Source organism: Oreochromis aureus, linkage group 7 (genome assembly GCF_013358895.1).
Source record: "Oreochromis aureus strain Israel breed Guangdong linkage group 7, ZZ_aureus, whole genome shotgun sequence".
Classification (NCBI taxonomy): Eukaryota; Metazoa; Chordata; class Actinopteri; order Cichliformes; family Cichlidae; genus Oreochromis; species Oreochromis aureus.
The window spans coordinates 40,647,959-40,671,717 of NC_052948.1; the positions used below are offsets into that span (position 1 = coordinate 40,647,959).

The following is a 23,759-nucleotide window of genomic DNA, read 5'->3' on the forward strand; positions in this document are numbered from 1 at the left end:
CCTAAAAGTCCACTTCTTTCCCCAGGCCAGCACTGCCTTTCACATATTTCCCTTTTACCTTTCAGTTTTATATAAAAATTACGGTCGGTTTATTAAAAAAAGCATAACACAGATGTCTCATGATCATATAGGTTTGTATTGCCCCAAAGATAATGTAGCACAGTATTTTTGTGTTGTTGTAATCTTCAGACATGCACCTTTTAATATTGCAGCACAATTCTATAATTTATAGCACATTTTTCTTTGGACCACTTAGATATGGGTCCTGGAGCCCTAGGGAACCCCTGACATCACTTTGAGAAACAGTGTTTTATGGCACGATTCAAACAGTCCTTTAATCTTTCCAAGAGTTGCTTTGGCTGCAAGTTCAATTCAGTTGCTGTGCTATTTCTCTTTTTGGAGCCAGAGATGCAGAGATTGCAGCCAGCTTCAATTTAGGAAACTAAAGAAAGTGAACAAAGAGGTTGGGCACAAACATCTCTCATGGAGAAGTAAGTCTCTTATGAATGCCTTTATTGTATTGAGTGCTTTGTTTGTTGGTGTTTTTCTCTTACCTCCAGCATGTTAACCATTAACAGAGTGCTACTCAGAGTAAAGTGAAGGCCCAGATTCTGTCTCATTCAGCACTTCTCATTTGCTGATGTAGGCGTTTTAGGCTTCCATATGTGTCCCCGTGGGGAGTGCAACACACCAACCAGTTCAAGACCTGCAAAAGCCTCTTAGCTGCATTTACACAGTATGTCATACAGCAAGCATTATACTGTGCTGCAGTGAATTTGTGATCCATTTCAAAACTGCCCTTTGGATACTTTTGCATTTATGTTTTGAAGTTCACGACTGCTTGTAGAATGGTTGGAGTTTCATATTTCTTTCTTCTTTTGATATCAACAGTAAAATGTTTTCTAATCATAGTATAACCAGAAACAATTGATTCTTCTGTTGTTCTGGTTTATTATTTTTTATTTTTTAATGTTAAATTGAGACTTTGAACTAACATTGATCTGAGTATAAACGTCAACAAAATCAGAGATTAAATAGAAACCACCTGGATGAATGAATTTTCACCACCCCCAGAGTCATGAAAAACAACTTTCCCAAATAAAGTTTGTCTGTCTTTTCACGTGGGCAGGTGCACTGCAATGCAATTAAATTCACACAAGAGGTCAGTGTGACACTTTATTTCCCTAAATGTGTTAAAGCCTCCACTGGAGTTTAGATTCTGAAGGTCAGTTTACACAACAGTGAAACAAGGGTCAGTAACAACAACTAAGTCAATGTCAGGTTTACGATCTGTAATGGAAACATCACTCAAATTCTCACAAGAACTGCAGGTTTGGGCATATATGAATTCTGACATCAGAGCTATTCATTAATCATATGAATGATGCATCTGTAAATCTGTAAAAGATCAAATCAAATTTTCACACTGGACATTTTCTAAATGGACGCTGGTCTCCAAGTACGGTCAAGTCCAGCAGCTAATAGGATTGTAAATCAGAATACAACTGAACAAAAGCATTCACTGTTGAGGGATTGTATCCATTTTTATACAATTTTTAGAGGCTAACAAACATCATTTTAAATATAAGTATAGTTGGTTACTTGGTTATTGTTGGTTAAGGTATACTTGGTTGCTGCTTGTTTGTGGGCTCGATCAGGTGACTGACTTGGCTGTTGAAAAATGTTCCATTTTCTTTGCCTTTAGACACTCTTTTGCAGTTTGCTTTGGGTCATTATCCATTCCACTGTCTGATCAGTTTTGCAGCAAGTGACTGAATCTGAGCAGAGAGTATAGCTCTGTACACTTCACAGTTCATCCTGTTACTTCTATCAACATTCACATCATCAATAAACACTAGTGGAAAAAAATCCCTTCATGCGCACTGACTCTAATCAGACCTCACATAAAGAGTTACCATAGACAGAAAGGGAAGTTCAATACTTGGAATCAACTGCAGGTCTTTTATCCTCTTAATTTGTCATGAAATATCAAGGGGGCTGGCCTTGCTAGGCCATGGAACTGCTTGTCAGTCAATTGTCCCATTACTTGCGAAGCTCTGAAATGAAGGACTGTGTATAAAAAAATAAACATTTAATGATTTAATCTAATCTTTAATTTAATGCCTCAAATTAACGTTCACATCTTGATTTTGTGATCTGAAATACGCTTTGGTGGTGGTGTACAGAGAAAATCGCTCATCAAAGTGACTTCTTCATCTGTCATCTAGCATTACAGTCAATTAAAATGTTTTATAAACTGTCTTGGACACTTTTAAACCGTAAAACCTGCATAGAATTCGTGAAGAAGTGCCATTTGATCATTTAGCATTTCTTGTTGACATGTTCTTTACGAGGTCAGATTTGTGTTGTTTTATCTGCACACATTTTTAGTCTTTTTTTTTGACAAATACAGCAGGACAAATTACTCTCAGGATTCACATGCAGATTTCCTATTAACTAAACCCCATTTTTGAAAAATAACCGTCCACGAGTGTGCTGAGCACATGAAATGTGTATACATGAATTGTTGAATGAAAGCACGACAGCGTTTAAGTGTTTGTAAGGATACGGTAGATGCAGAAATGTTGCTCCCACTGTGCATTACACACATACAAAGAGCACAATGTGATATTAAGCCGCTCAAGAATCACAGTATGTTCTGGTGCACAGCACAGCCTAGTGGTCTACCTCTGCAACTGCATCAATAACTCGATCCACAACATTACAGAAAGGCAATTATACTTTATTCAAATTATGAACAAGGTACAGGTATGTAGAGAATATTTACTTTAAAGGTCCCATTTAATGTAAAGGACCTCTCATGCTATGACAATACAGTGGTATGTGTTCAGTAGTTAGCATGCATTTAGGAGGAAAAGAGCCCGCCCCCCCCCGAAAGCTCTTAATAAAATTGATTACACTACAGAATGCAAAATTGTGAGAACAATAAAGGTTAATCACTTAGCCTCACCATTCTGGCAACAATGGGCAGGTCTATTGAAACCAACTACAAGTTTAAATACTGTATAAAATATTTATCATACAGTTGTTTTTTGTGGCTTGCACCCCACATTCACACTCAAATAGTAGCTCACTTTACTCTTGTTGGTTATGGAAAATATTCACACCAAAGGAAATGCATCTGTCTTCTTATGTTCATGACCACAAATTAATCTGACAGTTAACAGCAACTTACAGTAGGTGCACTATGTTACAACTATGTGGTAACAGTCCACAATCCAGAGCAAACTGAAGATAAACGTTATTATTTGTTGGATATCTTCACCGAAATTACACTTCAAAACTAATTTTAACCTTATTGGAAGTCTAAAACCAAAGTGCATGTTCCTACGCTCTAAGGTGGATATCTTTTTTTGAAAAAATAGATACATGAGCAAAAATAATTAACCACATACAGCCCTCTAGATTCAGCTCAGTGGGTGTGGACGGTGTACATGACAGGTATCTGACAGGGCGTACCGTTGCACCATAAAGTTACACCATGTGCATAGTACTCGTCTTAAAAAACAGACATACAGTACAGTTCAGAGTGACATGCAAGAAGTAAGTACAAAAAAATTCCAGTCCCTTTCTCATACATTCAACACGTTAGTGCTGAAGTAATTAGTGTGTGGAAGCATTGAATGTAATAACTACTTTCAATATCGTGCTAATATGCTAAGTTAACTAAAGACACACTGATGAGGGAAACCAATGATGGCTCAACAAAATGTACAAATGTGTGGGAGGAAAAAGAAATACTGGCAGTGGCCAGTGGTACCCCTCAGCCTCCTACTAGATGCACCTGTGGTCTGAATTTCAAAATCCTACGTCACCTTGTTCTCGAGTTATCACATTTACTTTTCAGAAAACTTGAGCTCTGACCTTGAGGTCAAGATCACTGAGATTTAAACCCGTCAGAGATTTTTAGTAGCTACAATTTGAAACTCCTGCGTTGCTTCATTCTCAAGTTATCGCATTAATAAACTTGAGCGTCCTGGCAGGGTGACGACAACCCCCATCAGCCTTTTACTGCTGAGGCATAAATGACTTAATGCTTTAGGACTGAAAATGAAGCTCGTTAATGAATATAAAACAAACCTACTTTAAAAGTTGAAATATTTGCAGAGTTGTGTACAGCCCAGACCAAACACTTGGACAGATATGTCATGCATAGATTTGTACAAAAAGTCTGCATTTGCACTATACTTCCATTCTAAACTCACTTCAGCAGCCATTTCTAATAGACCAGCATTATTTATTTATTTATTTTAATTTATCATAGTTTACAAAATGACTTTTTTTTGGTGCTCTGAAATGTGCAGCTTTAACATAATATCAGTACCTCCTACAATACAAAAACAAAACTAGTAAAAACCTTCACAAGTTTTTTGTTGTTGTTTTTTTAAGCTTGAGGTTCAATTGTGATTTTCTGTTTAATTTGTCTGCATACAGACCTCAACTTGGAGAAGTGAAACAAATACGTGAACACAGTGAAATCATGTGACGCTCGGTATCCAACCACAAAGCCCGTTTTTGTCTAAACGGACCGATTTACAGCTTCAACAACACGTTTAACCTACAGAATCATTTTGAACTAACACATTGTGTTTTCCCCCCAAAGTCATCAGGTAGTACCTCACCTTCACCTTCACGCAGGATTTATAGCAAACACCTAAAAATCACATAATTGTACATTTTAAAAAGATTCACCAGAAGCACTAGATCTTTAAAACAAAGAAAGAGGAAGGATGACTTTTTTATGCCCTCTTGTATGCAGCAATGAATGTTATTATTCACAAAGCACTATATCAACTGTATTAAAGCTTTCTGAAAGCTATTGATTGTAGTAAATGAGAAAAAAACAAAAGTAATGCCTGTACAACAATGTAACTGTTTAGAAATAGCTTATACAGTGTTTGCATTGGGAAAGTAAACACATGCATTCGGTGAAGTAAACATTTTTTCACTCTCCTTTTTTTCCCACTTTGGGTAAACTCTATAGATACTTCACTCTAAAATGTGTTACCAAACTGGGCACTGCTACCACGAAGCAGAGTGAACCAGACAATCGTTTTTAAGAAAACTGCTTATTTAAATGTTGGTGGTGATGGCGGAGACAACCATCCCGTCCCCCACCCAAAACCCCCCTGCCAAAAACAGATTATTCCTTCGTCCCGTATACCTGAAACACAAGTGGCTAGACTATGATAAAACCCAAAACTGTACAGCTGAAGCCTGAGACAAAGCATGCTAGGACTATAAGAGCATGCAGGGTAGGAGAAGGAGTGGGCCAGGCAAAATGGGGCTCAGGTTGAAAGTAAAGGAGGATGCTCCACCCTTGGATGGTTTCCATGTTACAGTTTAAGTCCCATAACCTTAAATTAAACTGTGTAAGAGGACAGGACAGAATAAAAGCTTAGAAAGTGATCATCAAAGTGCCTTTGAGCTGTATTTCCTCCCTTTTGTTAGTGTCTGCCACACTTGACCACCTCCCAAGAAATCATGTGTGGGCTGCAAGTATAAAACTGTGAGTAAAGGGGTTTTGTGCTGTGTGATTCCAGGCAGCCAGATGCCAGCGTGCATATTAAACCTCCCGCATCAGGAAAGAGTCTCATCCTCTCCCACGTAGGGCAGGTTCATACTTCTCATCCCGTCACCGCTTTCCTGTTTCCTAAGTAACACAGCAGAGAGGCAGCGTTAGTTATAGCAGTGCTGTAGGCTCGCTGTCATTCCTATTTCACTGAACAGAGAAAATAATCAGCTACTATTAAGCACTGTTTATTAAGTGAAAGCAACCATTTAGCTGTTACATGGCAGAGTACACTGAGTTCATTTCTACAGCAGATACGGTGAAGGAGAGCCCAAGGAAAGGGGTTAAAAAAAAAAAAAACAACTGGTGAAAGTGGGGAAACGATATCTTAAAAAAGTAAAGATGACATTAATTTACAGGCATGTCCTTTCATTAAATGTCAAGACTGCTTCATGCAAGGGAAAGTAAAAACACATGAAGATAAATGGATGCTCTTGGCCCATGATGAACTGAGTGTGGACAAAAATGCTTTTTATTTTGACTTGACTTTTAAAATGCTTCTTTAATTTGTTTTGTTTTGTGGGTCAACCCAGAAAAAAAACCTAATACCCTAATGAACCCTCTGTGATAAAGGACATTGTTCTGTGTATCAGCTGGTCACCTGCTATTCGCGTAGTTTTGTTTACACTCAGTAGCTTATGTGCGTCCTAATTTATCTTCCACTATATGAATGCCTAATTGAATGACATATTTACAGTATTTCCCCGCTACACAGTTCATACTACACCAAAAGCACCCTGAGACACAGATTACGACAGGAAATTGGATTGTAGGTACTGAAGGTTCTTAAGTGAAGCTCAACATTCCCTAACACGGCTTCTCCAAACACCCCCAAACCACCAGAGGTTAGTTAACAAATGTGATGCACAGGAGTATTTGACCATCACCACCATACTGGGAGACAGCTGCTTATATCATGCCAGCGGGTCTTAAAATATTCTCTCGACCACTTAAACAGCATTACAGCAGGCAAGAGCTATGCCAGCATTATTTACCTTTTTTGGTTACAATGAATGTAGCAGTATCTCACACTGCCTGCTCTGCCTTTCCTACAGGGCAGGAGAAGGGGGAGAGAAATAACAACAGGCTACCAACAGTCTTTCAGACAAACTACTCGGCAAGCCTCGGCTGGCTCTGCTGCTGCCTTTTTCTAAGGAGTTTAGAGACTGTAGTGTTTTTGTAAACAGTGCTTACGTGAGGGTTTGCCCTGGAGGACACAAACTGCTGCGGTCCTCTTTCCGGCCCCAGTCAAAGGGGTTTCCGAAGGATCGCTTCCTGAGCATAGTTCTTACCAGGATCTTCAAAAAAGTAAACAGTGCTTAGTAATGTAAAGATGAAAAGCTTCAATTTTAAACATTTTAAAAATTTCCTTCATTTTAGAACCCTAACAATGAGAACACAGCTAAAAAACTGATTTCTACTAGATGTTATTGTCCTACAAAACAGTATGCAGTACTCATCTAACACCACTATATCATTAATATGTAATTCGTGTTTAAGAAAATGTTTCTGCTGTGATAACAGATGGCAATGTCGTGGTAGATCTGATGAATTTTGAAGTCAGATGTATTCTGCGTTTGTGACTTTTAACTTTTTTAAAGTTAAAAGTCAAACAAAAATGTTAAACAACATTAATTAATGTAGCTAAAGAAAATAAATTTTTTTTGAAAAAATGAGTCATGCATCTGCTGTAGCTCAAAGTGTTGAAAGAGGAACTGAGTAGGTGCAGTGCCTCAGCTGTGGGATGGTGCAATGTGACTGAAATTCTTTCTCGTCTTTCGGCTGCTCCCCTTAGGGGTCGCCACAGCGGATCATCTGCCTCCATCTCACCCCATCCCTAGCTTCCTCTTCTGTCACACCAACGCTCTACATGTCCTCCTACATTACATCCATAAACCTTCCCTGAGGTCTTCCGCTTTTCCTCCTGCCTGGCAGCTCCATCTTTAACATCCTTTGCCCAGTATATTCACTATCCCCCCTCTGCACGTGTCCAAACCATCCCAGCCTTTCCTCTCTAACTCTGTCTCCAAACCACTCAACCTGAGCTCTGCCTCTGATGTGCTTATTCCTATTCCTGGTCTCTCCTAGGGAAAATCTCGACATTAACTCGCCAAACCATATATCATAGCAGGTCTCACTAACGTATTATAAACCTGGCCTTTCCCCCCTGCTGCTATCTTTCTGTCACAAATCACCCATGATATTTATCTCCCACATCACCCTGCCTGCATGGTCTTCTTCACCTGCACTTTAGATGGTTGACCCCAAGTATTTAAACTCATCTACCTTCACTACCTCTACTCTTTGCAACTTTGCTGGGTTCTGTTTCATAAGTTGCTAAAACACTCTGTTGTGCTAACTAATTAAGCTAATTTATACTAATGCAAATTTGCTAAGAAATAATCTTTTACTCCCAATGGAGCATTCATTCTCTCTGGTACTTTTTATTACTCTTTCATTGTAGCCAAGTTGCCCATAAATGATACCCAAATGTGATATTTCCTGTTATGACACCAAGAGAAAAGCAAATTAGGGTCTGAAGTGACTGTAATGTTTTTTAATGTTTTTGTGAGACAAAATTAGTTCACAAACTCACCACTGTTGCCAGGCTGGGGATGTGTTTAACAGAATTCTCCACTTCCTCCTCGGTTACTTCAATAAGCATACAGCAGTTATCGTCCTCAGGGGGGAGTGGCTCAGCACCGTGCCTTGTCACCCATGGGTGTACCTGGACACAATCGCAAGGCAAAAAAAGGAGTTCTTTGGGTAACCAGATTATGTGTCACACATATAAACTTAGTCATAGTGTCTTTGGAGGCACAACAGTAAAAATTTACTAAGGCTGAATCTAAGTGCAAAATTATATTTGTTAGATCAATGTAAGCTATTCATTCATATCTATAAATATATGTAAGCTGCTATAGATTATACTTTACAGAGCAAACAGTTGATTTATGAATTTAATGACATAAAATACTGTAATGTCCAAACAAAAGAACAACAATCCTTTTTTTTTCATTTTATGTGTGTGATATTTAAACATGACACACAGCAACCAGCAACTACCCGTGTATTTACCTTAATCTGTGGGATCGTTATCCTGGTCTCTGGATTCTTGTCCAGCATTTTCAATAACAAATCCTTGAGATCATCTGATATGTCGGCACTGTTGTAACGAAATCAAATTAGACAACTGAGTAAATATGTTATTGAGAAAGTGCCAAAATTGTGTATTTAATTTAATAAATACGCTATTTATACAATAAACACTGGGAACAGCCATCTGTTAAAAGAGCAAAGCAGAACCTACTGTTCTGGTAACACCACGGGTTGTGTCTTGATTTTTTGATGAAGACTGAGAATGCGCTCATCCATAAATGGACACTGTGAATACAAAAAAATGTGTTGATTTTAACAGGATCACTAGTACTAAAAAATGTTAATGTTTTTACCATTCCCCACACTCACCTCTCCAAAGACGAAGCAATACAGCGTCACTCCCATGGCCCAAACATCCAAAGCCTTAGCAGAAAAGCAAAACAGATTTAATTTGATGTGAAAATGCTTTTTGGGTAGCTGAGATGCAAAATTTCATAAATGTTTGGAAAGCAGGAACATTCTAATGGAAAAAGAAAATCAAAATCAAAAGTTCTTGCATTTCTGAAAGTCATCCCAAGAGGGCACTAGTTAGCCGAATACTGCTTCACCTTTCCAGAGAAGTTCTTTCTGGTCTCAGAGAGCGTTTCAGGAGCAAGAAAAGCAGGAGTTCCAACTGTGCTGGTCAACAGGGCGTCAGCTCCCTCAAACTGGTTACTAACTCCAAAGTCTGCAATCTTGATGTGTCCATCTTCTCCCACCAACAGGTTAGATGGTTTGACGTCTCTGTGAATGATCCTCTGGTAATGTACTATTAACAGAAAAAGCGAACAAAGAAACTTTATTACAGCAATCGGGTCACATTTGTAGTATTCAGTTTATGGCAGAATTAAGATGTTCTAATGGTGAAAAACTAATTTGCCGGCTTGACCATTTTTTTTAATGGCTTGGACTCGTGAAGAAGAATCTCTGGCAGCGTAGTTAGACAGCTAGGTAGACGTTTGGTAAATTATAATAAATTATGTCCACACTACCTGGTTAAGATGTGAAATTGAGAGTTAAGTGTGCCTTCATTATTTAAACTGTTTTTTAACTAATCTACCTGCGCCATGACTAAAACAAGCCTACTTTGTGTCCATCCCTGCTTGCACTGATATGCATTAAGAGCCACTGAAATGATGTGAAATGAACTTTGTGGAGTGTTGCTAGAGTCAAGAGCAGCTCAGACGAAGGCCTTGTGTAAATGGCAGGGAAGAGCTGTAGGAGGACAGGACTTGATTATACAATCAGAGCTTCATCTTCTTACCACATTCATAATTCTAAAGTACAAGCATTAGCAGACTTTTATCTCTATAGGGACATGCTGATACTATGCAACATCACTGTAATGAGTTAGTTTTTAAACAAAACTATGGGAAAAATATCTCTGGCTGATATTTTTCTCCAAAGAGAAGACTGACTTAAAGAAATGACGCAACACATTTTCAGAATCTGTGGTCTAAGCTGTATTTGTGCTATTATTAGTTCACCTGGTCAGGAAAACCTGGGCTACCAGAATGCAAAGGTGACGTCATATGAATATATACAAAGCTATATGACAAAGGAAAAATTAAAATGAAAAACTGAATCTCAGAATTTTGTCCAAACAATAATGAAAAGGATATTCAGCTTTTGAAATTGGTGCCTCTACATCTGACAAGTATACACTCACACTTTGTTAGGAACACCTGATAACCTGCTCGCTAACACAAATATTTAATCAGCCAATGGCAGCAACCCAGTACCGTTCAGCAATGTAGACATGGTCAAGAAGACCTGCCGAAGGTCCAGCCGAAGAACGGAGACCGGAGAAGAAAAGTGATTTGAGTGAGTTTAAATGTGGCATGGTCGTTGGTGCCAGATGGGCTGGTCTAAATATTTCAGAAACTAATGATCTACTTGGATTTTTCCACACACCTTTATTAATCGCCTTGTTGAATCTATGTCATGCAGAATAAGATTAGTTCTGAAGGCATGAAGGGGTCCAACCAAGTATTAGTAAGGTGTACCTAATAAAGTGTCCACTGAGTGCTTTATTTTGTACAAACTGAAAAAAACAACATTTCAAGAGTAGAAAAACTGTCACAGTCAACGTGACCAAGGTAAACTTGTTTAATGAGCCATTTTGATGTCGTACACAGTGCTGGCGATCTTGGTGGGTTAACAACATAAAATCTGTTGAGTAAAATTAATTCACTTTGCAAGTCAGATTAAATCTATCTACACATGCATAATAAACACTAATGTAGTCACAGGGTAGGTGGAAGAGTAGCAGGAGGTTTTGAAGACTCACAGTACTCGATTCCCCTGAGAAGATCCTGGAAGTAAAAACGTGCCTGGTCCTCACTGAAAGGCTTATCTGTTGGCACCTCCATCACAGCCCTAGATACACAAGGTACAACATCAACAGGTACACACACAAACACACTCAATTACCAATCATAACTAATGAGACTGGGCTCATTCCAGTGTCACAATCATTACCATATAAGAGGCTTAGCTTACCCTTGCTTCACCAGCTCAAACACTGTAACAGAAAACAAAGGAGGTTAGCGAGGACAAGCAAACTAAAAAAAACCCCACATCTTTTAAAGATGAGGTTAAAATTGACTTTGTTTTATGCTTGCTTTATGCATGCATAATGATTATGTGATGTGTTGTTGTCTGGCCACAACATACCCATGTACAGATGGTCCTCACCGGGGTCATCCAAAACCTGGCACCACAATGAAGAGGAATGGAAATGTGTGAACACACAAACATACAAACAGATACACAATAGATCATCTTTATATCTTTTGTACCAGGCAAAGTTAAATATACCTTCAGTGGAATTTCTAATAAGTATACATAGAGTAGAAAGATAGTTTTACATCTAACACAATTTATGTACATTTTAAGGTTCTTCAAAATGCCATTTCTGTTTTTTTCCTTTGTCAACTTATTTAAAATTAGCGTAATACCAATAAGTAATCCTTAAGAGATCAAATGAAAATATCTACGTTTTACAAGATTACTCACTTCTACTAGTTTGACTACATTAGGGTGGTCAAGCTTTTTAAGGATGGCAATCTCTTGATAGACTCGCTCCAGCGGCCCTTTAGGTTGGGCAGGCCCCTCGGGAGCGGCTCTTGCCCCACGAGGAGGAGGTCTCCCTGATGGAGGAAAAAGGGGACATATGGGAAGGGTAGAGAGACAGGATAAAGATGGAGTCAAATCCTAAGTATTGGTATGTGCTGTTAACATTAACATTATCATTACAGACATTACAGATGCTCTGCTGTGTTAACCATATGGTCCTGAATCTAAGGAGCTTGGAAAGAAGCTGACTTTTTGAAGATGTTTCATCTCTCATCAGAGAAGCTTTTTAACACCTTGGCCATGTGATGAGACACATGATCAACAGTGGGTCAACCACCCTCTTAAGGGAGAACTTCCACTCGGGTTTAAATACCTGGGACTCTCCACCATTGGTTTTGAGAACTGAAGAAGCTCCTCAGATGAGAAGTGACACGTCTTCAAGAAATTTAAAGAAATCCAGTCGCATTTCTTTCCAAGCTATTTAGACTACCCTGAACTGGATGACTGAGACCTTACACAGAAATATGGCCCTGACTCCAAACTTACGTGGAAAACCTGCCTGCCTCATCAGCCTCTTCTTGGAAAGCACCTTCATCGCCTACAGCACAGAGAGGGAAACTTAGTTGGATTGCAACAGGTTAAGGGAAACAGAATGAGTCCAGCAGCCAAGAAAGCCAAAGAAAAGAGAAACAGCAGCATGCTTACAGGTTTCTTACACCCTACACCTAGAAATTCCGTAGCTTGAAAATGCTTGGTGTGTTTGTCACTGCTGTCACTGTAGACAGCTTTTCTCAATCGTGGTGTGAGAGGATTGAAATATGAGCCATAGCAGGCACATTTTCTGCACATTTACATTAAACAGCATTTCAACTGCACTACACCGTCTATCAAGTTTGGTATTTAAGTGGTTACATGTCATAAAGAAAGCCCAACTCCATTCACTACACAGTGTTTTCAAACATCAAATTTCGTCTGGAGGTGCAGACAGGGGTTAACGAGAAGTCTGGGTGGCAGGGTGGAGTCATGTGCCTCAGCTGACCCGAGAGCGATTGAGAGCGCAACCTCCCTGACCCAGAGGAAGGGAAGAAAGCTGACCACCAGTTGGGAAGACGATAAGAGCAGAACAGCTGAGAGATGCTCTGCGATGCGGATACACGCAAGTCTCCCACCTGCATTGCAGCCATTAAGTGAGTGAGCTTTGGGATCTCTTAGCCATGTCTGCATTCCAAGACTTGTCACAGTGGAAGTGGACCAACAGTTTCTTGTGATTTCCCTTGCGTAAAGATTGTTGACATACTGTTGAATTGTACCTTCTTTTTCTTTTATTTGAGAGCCAGTTTTTGACTGTGCAGACACTGATACAACTGTATCTATCCCTGGTCTAGATAGATCTTTCTGACCAATGTCTCTCTCTCTCCACCAGATTATGTCTTCAAAAATTGCCAAAGTTGACAGGAATTTGTATCAGACTTGAAGAGAAAGCACGGTGTGTAACAGCGGCATTGTTTGGTGAATATTTTCCCTATTCTTTAATAACGTCAATGCCCTCAGTTATTATGGCAATGATATAATCACCGAATGCGACACGAGGCCTTTGTCACTCGGGAAGAATGTTAAAATAATCCCTGTGTCATTGTCAATCGCTATCATGCAGCTTAATGAGAACTGCAGCAATAATCAAGAATGGCAAAAACACAAAAGCCTGAAATGATGTGTTATTACATTAGTCAATGAGCTGAATTATCTGGAGACATTTTCACATGCAGAGGCTCCACATCAAATCACACCAGTAAATATTACAAGAGCGGTTGATTATTGCAAAGTTAACCAGCAGTCGCCTGGCCTGTGATAAGGAAATAAATCACATCTGGACTCGCGTGTGGATTACAAACTCACATAGTATGTGTTGTCATCCTCATTGTAAGCCAACTTGACAACACCATAGGAGCCCTGTTCAGAAACAAGCAAAAAAGAAAACATGAGGGAAAATTCCGAAAATATATATATATATTAGTGCTGTCAGTGTTAATCTCGTTAAAATGACGTTAACGCCATAACCACATTAACGCCATTAGCGAGTTAGCGCGGATCGCCCCGTGATTTTAACGAGATTATCGCTGACAGCACTAATACATATATATATTAAGCAGTTAGTTCTTAATGTGACACTAAAAGTGTAACGCAAACTTTAGGAATACATAGATACACACAGGAATAAATACACAAACATAAACACACAAGGGAATTGAGTGGGCTGACAGAGTACACTGAATGATTAGCAGCTGCTTCAAAGTGAGAACAGAGAAATTCAAATCATCGCTCCCCTCTCTCTTTCATTTTTGATTTCAGGCTAATTAAGGAAACTGGATCTGGTTTATGCTATCAAGCTTCCCTGCCCACACACAGGAAATTCAGGATAAAAAGTAGGCCTAATTACAAGCCTGTGTGTACGAACAAAAACAAACAGAGAGAGAGAGAGGGCAGTGTCGGTTCCTGCTGGGGGAGCAGATTGCAGATTGGAGAGATAGCACACAGCTCATCCTACAGTCCCGGAGATAAACTGATAACACAAGTCTCTCCAACAATTCCAAAAGGCTTTAACTGTCTCCACTGTGCTCAAAAGCGCACACATTAAAATGTCTACCTACATACAGAAATACACACACATTCTGCCTTAACAATGCCCACAATCTAAAACATTCATATAGGCACACACACCCACTCACTCATACATACACACACCCACTCACTCATATACACACACACACACACACACACACAAAGCCTTGCACAACCCTTAGAGAGCGCTATTTATACCAGCCTCTCATCCATCTTCCAACTCTCCCATGGCCTCGTGGTTTACACAGAGTTTGGGAAATGAGGACAGTCGGGAAGGAGGATATCAGAGACTGTTACTGCATGTCCTTGATGATGTGTGCTACTTGACAGACATCTAGTAGGCGGACGGGAGGAGAAAATGGAAGAGTCAGTGAAAGGGAGCAATCAGTGAGCTGTCTCTCATGGTACCTTTCCAATCTCATCTTTCAGCTTGTACTGGTTGAGTTGAACACAGTCCTTTAAGAGGGAGCGAGAGAGGGGAAAAAAGAAAACAATCGTCACATCATCATGAGTATTCCTACAAAATCTGCCTCAATGCTGTCTTGAACCTCAAATTTACCTTTAACACTTTCTCTCCATTAACATTTTTTAACATATTTCTTCATACCAGCCACTGATTTGTTGCCCTCTAAATCAGGACAATTACTCATTTTTTATGCAATCCAGTTTAAATAAACGTTCACTTCTAATCAATAATAAATTCAACTGTAATCAACAGGACTCGTCAAAGGCAAGAATGGATAAATCAGGAAAAATGTATATATATTTGAAAACTGTGTTTTCAAAACTCCTAAGGACACCTTAAAGCAGCGGTCCCCAACCTTTTATGCGCCACGGACCGCTTTATGCCCGACAATATTTTCACGGACCGGCCTTTAAGGTGTCGCGGATAAATACAACAAAATAAAACTATACCGGTACCGAAAAAAAGAAGATTTATTCATAACACACGTGAAAAGACCCAGGAAAACCGAGTTAACGATAAAAACGATAACAAAATAACGCTGAAAACCAATAAAAACCCTGAAAACCATACATTTCACACCTGAGCCTCAACTCTCGCGGCCCGGTACCAAACGACTCACGGACCAGTACCGGTCCGAGGCCCGGGGGTTGGGGACCGCTGCCTTAAAGTACCAGTACACAACGACAGAATCACAGTTAAATTATAGTAGAGCTGCTAATCTAAACATTTGTGTTTTTTGTTTTGAACAACAGAGAGGAGCTGACAGATGTGGGAAGGCTCTGGTACCAAAGGTACTGCTTTTCAGTCAAATGCATTGTTAAAGTAGAATGATAAGTGAAAGGGTTAATCTAACATCATGTAGATGTCATGTAGGTATCGTCAAGATTTAAGCATTTGTACTACTCTTCCTGATACTTCTCTTCGCCATTGTCATTAAGAGCTTGGTGTGTGTGTTTGTGCTAGGATATTTTGAAGAGTGTCAAAGAGACAGCTTAGCAGTACAAAGGCTGTGAGAGAAAAAAGCTGTTCTGGAGTAAGAATAGGGAAGAATTCAATAGATTTTCTTCAGTATGAAGGGCAGAGCTAATAAAGTTGGAGCTTATTGATGTTACAGTCTTGGCTCCCATTCCAAAGGCTGTCCCACACATCATTAAAATGCATTTCTAAATGTCATTTATTTGACTGCTCCTCTCTAGACTGCAAGACATATCTGCAGGATATCTCTAAATATTTCACCTAATTAACCTTTTATCACTTTCAATATGTAATTATGAGAAAGCAAAAAGTCTCTTCAGCCTGCTGCTCTGAAAAGTCCTAACTACAACTACATGTAACAGCTACACAGCTACATCTACTTAGACTATAAAACCTTACCTTTGTGTCCACAAAGCTTGCTCTTTATCACTTTGCTGCTGATTTTAAGACAAATGCACATGTAGTTCTTACTTTCAGACAGCTGTGGTATTATTTATGACACACTAACATGTGTGGGGCACTTTAGTGCCTCGCTCTGTGTCATTAGTTAGGTTATCCATGTGTAATGGTTTACGCAATACACAGTGCTGAAGGGAATACAATGAGTCAGATGGTGCAAAAATTACATAATAACCAAAATATTATGGCATATGCTGCAACCTCATTATAACTCATATTGACTTAGCACTCATGGTAGATATTAAACTACTGCTACCAATATGGCTAACACTTATTATACACTATATTAAACACTTATTTTTCTCCATTTAACACAGGCTGAGACACATTGCAAGCTACAAAATCCTTATACCATTAAAACTGAAACTAAATTAGCTTTAACGCTTTATCATACCTGGAGGTCTGTGATGGAAACACTGTGGGACTCCACAGTGGGCCGGCGGGGCAGGCGTGGAGAAGAATGAGGTGATGTGATGGGGGAGTACGGTAATGATGGATAAATATAGCGCCCATTAAGTCCCGGTGAGCTACAGGGTGAGGTTGCCGTTTGTGAGCGCTCCTGCAGAGAGAGTTTCCTGTCTGAAAAGTTTAACCTTCCCCTTTGCTCTTGGCTTCCGGGTAGTAGAGCTTCTGGCCGACCAACTGTATGGGACAGAAGGTCACAGGATGGAGTCCGGAAAGGTGCTGCCACAGAGGAAGCTGGCTCCGGGGTCTCTGAACTGTCCATTTCTTCTACCTGACATGAGATGGATTTGAATGGTTTATACTTCTCTTATTTACTAATCATCCACTTCATATCCTCTATCCACCTGCACCTTGATGTACTTACGGTTCTACTAGACACAGATTGTTATATGAAAAATCCTGTTAAACCTTACTCTTCATACAGTAGACATCAACCTGTCCAGTATAAACCCTTGCCTTTGTTGTTCTTACCTCTTCCTCCCCAGCCTCTCCAGGCGGTCGGCTGGGTTCATACTCTGTTACGACAATTAGGGACTCCATTGGATCCGGCGAGGGTGTCTCAGAGTGAGTGTTTAAAGGTGGGGCAGGACAGCTGCACAGTAGATCAGGCAACGGCTGAGAGGGTTGCATTGGATTTGCATGACTGCTGCAAGAGGCTGGAGGCTCAGCAGATGGCCAGGGGGTTACATGACAAGGAAACATGGTGCCTCTTCGCAAAGACTGCCAACCACTGCTCCATCAGATGGGAACGTATGGAGAATGTCTCCTAATCTATGACAGCAAACTGAAAAATGAGAAAGTGCATGTGATTAATACTTCACACCCTTACAACTACTGTGTTATTTTTTTTTTTTTTATTATGACCATTTCCTCCTGAAGTATGCTGCAGATAGTCCGTTCTTACACTATCCCAGAGGTTGTACTCTGAACCTTGTAACCTCTAATCTACAATTATGTCTGCAATCATGCAAATGATTCACGGTTTAATAGATTCATGTGGATTCACCAATGAAGCTTCAGCAGGCCCTTTTACCATAAAAGCTTATTTCTCTGATTGCTTGTTAAGATTCAAAACCACTCAACTTTCAAGATATTTTCACTATGTTAAAGTATCCTTATATTTATTTATATAAATATATATATTTAATAAATTAGATTTGGATTTAGGGGAATAAATATATTTAAAAATGCATATAAACTAATAACACATAGTACACAAATATCCTTATTATCTTTATTGAGGTGCAAAGCAATACATCTACACATTATCTCATCATCAGCAAATATTAATTAAAGCAATAGCAATATTCTGTGTTTGTAAAAGATGCAATTTCCTATTTACACAGTCCCTTTTGCCAGAGTTCTCCTAGTAACATCTGCACAGTCACCTGGACTACTAGAAATGAGGTTGCACATTAGTCTTACACTTCACCCATGATTTGGGTGAAGCCAGATTAAACAAACTACTAAACCTCAGTTCCACTATTAATAATTTTAGCTTAATGCACAGTGAGCCAACTTCACTGAAAGGTGCATACTTCCCCTGTTTTTGAACTGGCGCCATACAACTTTAAACTGTGAACTGGGAGCCGAAATTAAGAAAAACAGAGGTTGGCTGTTTCTTTTCAGCCAAGAATAATTTAGGGCTGGCATAAATCCTGTGACAAAGTATGGTAAAATTTACATGTAAGGTTCAATTATCCACAGAGCCTGAGCAGCACGACCCAACTTGTGGGTGTAATGAAAAGGTGTGGGATAAACAATCAGGGATGCTGTTCACTGGCTCTGAAACATAAGCAGATAGGGCTGCTTCCATAAGAAACATCCATGGTGCAGAAATTTTCCCACACGTTCTGTTAGGTGATAATTAATTCAGGCAAATGCGTCCAGTATCGCAAACTACAGATACAATGCATCTATAAAAGCAAGGGCGCAGTCTGCTTTTGATGTTGGCAACAGCAGCATGGTGGTTAATTTTTATCTGTGAAGCATCTAACCAAAACCATTTCTTGCATAATTAAAAGAGGCTAATTTCCATCTTGAAATCCGCTCAGTTTATTATTTGCATATTACGTGACAGAGAAATGGAGACAGGAGAAAAGAGAAGAAGAAAAAGAAACATACAGATCCCCTATATTTCTGTCATGGTTTTGACAGGATTGTGGCACTGTCAGTGTGTGGGAGATGAGTAAACCTCACAGATACAGAGAAAAAAAAAACACAAAGGGAAGCCATAAGGCAAGCAAGACAGTGGGAGATCCAGCCAAGCTCAGAGCGAGAACCATGTGTGGGAAGAAACACCCACTCCAGGTGGGCTCTCTTCTTTCACTGTCAACCTATATATACAGTACTATTGTGATGTAAACTGACAAAAGAGGAAAAGAAATGCTGCACATTACAGAATAACAGTTTAATAAGAAGGAACTGAAATTGCTGGGTGTTTTCACTGCCTAGTCTCTTTAGCCACTTAAATTGCCCTTTTAAAAAAAATTACCACCTTGTGATTTTTTTACATTTTTTTTTTAACTGTTATGTTTAAACATTTTCAAAACCACAAACTTCTCATTTCAGTTTTGCTGTAGAGGATAAATGTTGCTTATTTGCTTCTTTTTCTAGGTCAATTTAACACCTCTGGCTTTAATAACATCTGAAAACGTCTGAAATGTTATTAAAAGCAGGCACTTTTTGGTTGGTTTTAATTCATTAAAAAAGTATTCCGAGTAGAAGTGAGTGATAACTTACCCAGTTTGACCCACAGATACACAGATGACACAAAACAAGGCCTGTTTCCATGAAAACAAATAAGTGTTTATGCATTATCATAACTGATGATGGCATAAACTCCAAACTTGACAGTATAACTGTTAGTCAGACAAGACAATATTACTGCAAATCTCGTTTCCCACCTAGAAAGTCTGGGTTTTCAGCAGGAGTTGTACTTGCATGCTTACATACTTTCCCCTAGGGATCAATAAAGTATTCTGATTCAGATTCTGATTCTGAAATCATGATGAGTTGGTTTGATACAATATTTCGCATCCATTATTTGCTCAAGTCATTTTTGAAACAGCAAACTCCCAATTCCCTCGCACTAAAGATAAATACCCTACCTCAAAGGTCACCAAGTTTCTGTGATACAAGAGAACTGCACAGACTTCAATTTCATTTTTGTACAAAGACACTGTGCATCATTAATGACTGAACTGCTGGCTAAAGCCCAAAACTTCCCTGATCCCTGCGGATCACAGCAGCACGACGAAGAACAAGGAGTCAGATTTGAGCCTCGAGAAACACCAACAGATGCTGCCTAGCTCCAGATGCCATACCGTGCCTTTTACCATAACAAAAATCATGTGACCTGCCCGTCACTATCCGACCGGGAGAGGATGGGAGGGGAAGAGAGGACTTATCACAACTTGCAGGGGGTCCAAGCCATGTAGAGCATTAATAACAACACAGGCACTGTGTTATGGAAATACCAGTACAACACAGGGCCATCTGGAGCAGAGGAGGATCCCCAGCTTCATTAAAAGATCAACAGGGTTACACTGTCAGCGATGTCCGGCACCGTGCAAGAGATAAGCTCCTGTAAATGGAGGAATTATTGTCCTTGATCAACTTAGCTGCAGTGTTGCCACATAATCACAGCACAATTTAGGGAGAATCTGAAAAACTCATTTGGTGACCCAGACATTAAATTGAACTTATTTCAGTTTTATTTATATAGCAAGCTGCTTTGTATTGCAAGATAAAGACAGAGAGAAACCCGCCAATCTGAGCCTCCTCGATACGAAAGCACTTGACAATGGTGGAGCAAAAGATCTCCCTTTTAACAGCCCTCCAGTGGATTCACGGAGGGGCAGCAATGCAAACTCCACAAAGACTCTGTGAAAATATGTATCAGTCATGCCCTACGTTACAATGGCACAAATCAAATATCAGCCATTTCCTGTTAAACAGTTTTAATGATATGACACAAGAGCCCCCGCCACAGAGGGGACAGAGATAGTAAGTGATATTTATACCATGGAAAGGATTAAGAAAACTGGGAGTAAAAGGTTAATGGGATTAATTAATGGGTGAAATATGTTAAACCTATTAAACTGGATTTTAATTTTCTTATTGTTTTTTTTTTTACTCTAACTTATTTATTTATGTATTATTTAAAGTGTGCACCTTATCTCTCTTTACCTCTCTATTGGACAGACTTAAAATAATCTGTACACATATTTTACTAGTTCTGTCACCAGCCTTCAAAACATAAATTGCTGAATGAAAATAAAGAATTTCAATAATAATAATAATAATAATGATAATAATAATGATGATGATGATGATGATGATGATGATATTAATAAAAAAAATATGATACAAGTAAATTTAAAGGGCATTTTCCAGAATGAAGGTACAACACATTAAATGTGTTTCTACACATTTCTACTCTGTATCTACTGAAAGGTTAAGGCTAACCTTATAAAATAACCACTAAACCTACTATATCAAAGTTAAAGTTCAATTTATTCTTGTAGAGTGATGCCAGGAGTTAAATGTGTCAAATATATATACTTTAAATTGTTTTCCAAAAGACTAAAATTACTTGTATACAAGTAAACAAAAAATAACATAATGATAACTAAAATAAATAACATCGGGGACTCTGTGTGCCATCAGAGGCTTTCTCTCCTCAAGAATATGTCAGCGCAACTTCCCAAAAGCGATAACATTAGATGTTACCAGAGCCCAACATGAAGATTTGAGACTAAACCGAGACTCGTTGTCTCTGCAATTTCACAACCACACAAACAATCTTTGAGATAACCGATAAAGAATAACACATGCAACTGGCACCACCGGGTTTCGTGTTACTTACACCCACAGATAGGAGCTGCTACATCGACTGTAAATGTCAAAGCGGTTAAGCTGCTCCGGTGTTGTTTAGGCGTTCACAAAGTCACCGCCGTCTCAAGTCTAAGCTAACTTAGCTCTGAGCTTCTAAGCCAACCAGCTCAGCTAACGTTAGCAGCTGCCTCATCTGGCAAGATACAGATGTTGTGGATGAAGGAGTCAGTGATGCTAGTACGTCCCAGTAACGTTCATGCTACAGCCGCTGGCAAAGATGCAGGAAGCAATCTTTTTTTTTTTTTTTTTTTTTTAAAAAAGAGAAAGAAAGAAAGAAAACTGTATATATACTGTGTGATTTAACAAACAAAAACCTTACCTTGGCGTGTTATTTAGGCCTACAATTTAGAAATGTAAGGTTCCCTCTCCTTCCTCGTCTGCTGTGTGAGTAGCTTCTGCCCTGCAAGAGCTAGCTAGCTGTTTGAGAAACGGAGACTGTAACAGACTGATAACCGATATTTTCACGGACCAATCCAGCTGAGCACGCAGGTCCCGTGCTTCACATGGAGGAAATGTTAACGGCAGGCATTTAACGTAACGCTATTATGTGCTAACAAACAACCTAAGCTACTTCCGCTGAGGGCTACGTTGCCCTTTTGCCTTCTTTTATTTCACGAGTTCTAAATATAACATTGACGGTTCCTGGTCGTTTCTGCCTCAAATGCTTTATGACCTAGTAGCACCATCTTGTGGTGTACTGGAGAGTTGGACCTAGTAAAATAAACTGGCTTTGGCTCTTTAATGATGGGCCGATTTTATTTAGAGGTCTTATATAATAAGACTGTTATATTTAGAATGGCTGTGATGGCTACCAGGACACTACAGCCAAGCCACTCTCATTACACGTCCTTTGTGTCTATGTGGTTGCTTCTGATAGCCATTATCTTTAAATCATTAAGCTTCCGGCACTGTCTCCACAGTAGAGTGATGCAACCACTGTTTTAACTATCAAGTTCAAGATCTTGCTTGCTCTGCATTTGGTATAAAAGTACTCTAGTTTTTTTTGCATTCATTTAAAACAACTCAGGAAAACTAGAAAAAAAAAAGGTAAATTTTGCTGCGAATTTCAGACTTTGAAATCCTGAATGATGATTCATGGTCATAATTTAACTAGTTAATTTACAAACCAAAACATTTTGGGTTTGTTTGTTTTTCTAAAGACTACACTTATGCATCAAAAAAAAAATGTGTGATACACAATCCCTCTAACACAAAGCTGGTGTCAAGTAACCCAGGGTCTTGCCTGCCCATTCATATGAAAGAGATGAAGGAAGATAAACCTACCTACAATAAAAAAAATTTTTAAAAAGTAACATATTAAACACAGAATGCAGACTGAAATCAGAAGTCAGTTTCTGAAACAAGAAGTGCTATACAGTAGTTAAGTATTAAAGGCTCTGCATGAATGTGTGAGCACTTTGAGTGTTTTGGTCAACAACACTTGAAAATGATATGCGAGTTAACAGACTTTCCAATATCACATTTCTAGTATTAAAACGGGGGAAGAATCTCATGGATTATAATTGAGCATTTCATTAATGTTTAAAAGTGTTTTTGTCCTTTTTAGCTACCTTTGAATTCCAATGAATTTAAAGGTCAGCGTAAACAAAGATAAAAACAACATTCTTATGTAGGCTTAGGCTACATGCACATTTTATACAAGGTCTGCAGCCAACACAAAAGAGGTAGCATTTAAGAATCAATGCAGTACTTACTACTGATGCCTATTACGGAAAAAAGACTGGATGGTGCTGAAATCCTTTAAATGCTGCCATCTGCAGAGGGCCAAGGACTCCTCTGGAATAGTAAAATTAATTTCCAAAGAATTGATTGGTTAGTATGTGGTGATTTTAGGCCCGATTTTATCTGGTCCACAGCAGAAAGCAACATGGCAATATACTCAGGTAACCTTTTATAGTACAGAAAACCCAGGGTTTAACACTGAAATTACTTGGATAAAGCTAAACACCGCATTCCTAGTACATTCCTTATTAAATATTGGATGTTTTGAAATAAGACTGTTGGCACAAGTGAATCTCTTGTAAGTGGGAGAAGAAAAAAAACAAA

The 23,759-nt window shown here is 39.1% G+C and overlaps 1 protein-coding gene across 3 annotated transcripts; it reads right to left on the reverse strand.

The window, feature by feature from the left end:
• Nucleotides 1-2,727: 2,727 nt before the first annotated feature.
• LOC116335200 (calcium/calmodulin-dependent protein kinase kinase 2) lies at nucleotides 2,728-22,338 on the reverse strand. 3 transcript variants are annotated; one of them, XM_031758820.2, is made up of 18 exons: nucleotides 22,012-22,338; nucleotides 17,265-17,577; nucleotides 16,723-17,064; nucleotides 14,837-14,884; nucleotides 13,706-13,759; nucleotides 12,356-12,407; nucleotides 11,750-11,883; nucleotides 11,408-11,444; nucleotides 11,234-11,255; nucleotides 11,022-11,110; nucleotides 9,301-9,500; nucleotides 9,062-9,115; nucleotides 8,904-8,977; nucleotides 8,672-8,759; nucleotides 8,190-8,321; nucleotides 6,788-6,891; nucleotides 6,589-6,642; nucleotides 2,728-5,674 (listed from the first exon to the last, which is right to left on the reverse strand). In XM_031758820.2, exons 2-18 carry the CDS (start codon nucleotides 17,493-17,495, stop codon nucleotides 5,602-5,604), a joined length of 1,788 nt encoding a protein of 595 aa, XP_031614680.1. In that variant the 5' UTR covers nucleotides 17,496-17,577; nucleotides 22,012-22,338; the 3' UTR covers nucleotides 2,728-5,601. The 3 variants fall into 3 exon arrangements, with proteins under 3 accessions (XP_031614680.1, XP_031614681.1, XP_031614682.1); XM_031758821.2 differs by lacking the exon at nucleotides 22,012-22,338 and adding an exon at nucleotides 21,664-21,799; XM_031758822.2 differs by lacking the exon at nucleotides 6,589-6,642.
• Between the last annotated feature and the right edge of the window lie 1,421 nt (nucleotides 22,339-23,759).

What these genes read in the sequence shown, in the direction of transcription:
- LOC116335200 (XM_031758820.2), bottom strand. Translation starts at nt 17,495, where the DNA reads ATGTTTCCTTGTCATGTAACCCCCTGGCCATCTGCTGAGCCTCCAGCC. An exon ending in AGGATGACAACACATACTAT is followed by an intron (nt 12,408 to 13,705) that starts GTGAGTTTGTAA and finishes TCTGTGCTGTAG; the next exon opens with GCGATGAAGGTGCTTTCCAA. An exon ending in TCTCAGGGGAATCGAGTACT is followed by an intron (nt 9,501 to 11,021) that starts GTGAGTCTTCAA and finishes TTCTGTTAATAG; the next exon opens with TACATTACCAGAGGATCATT.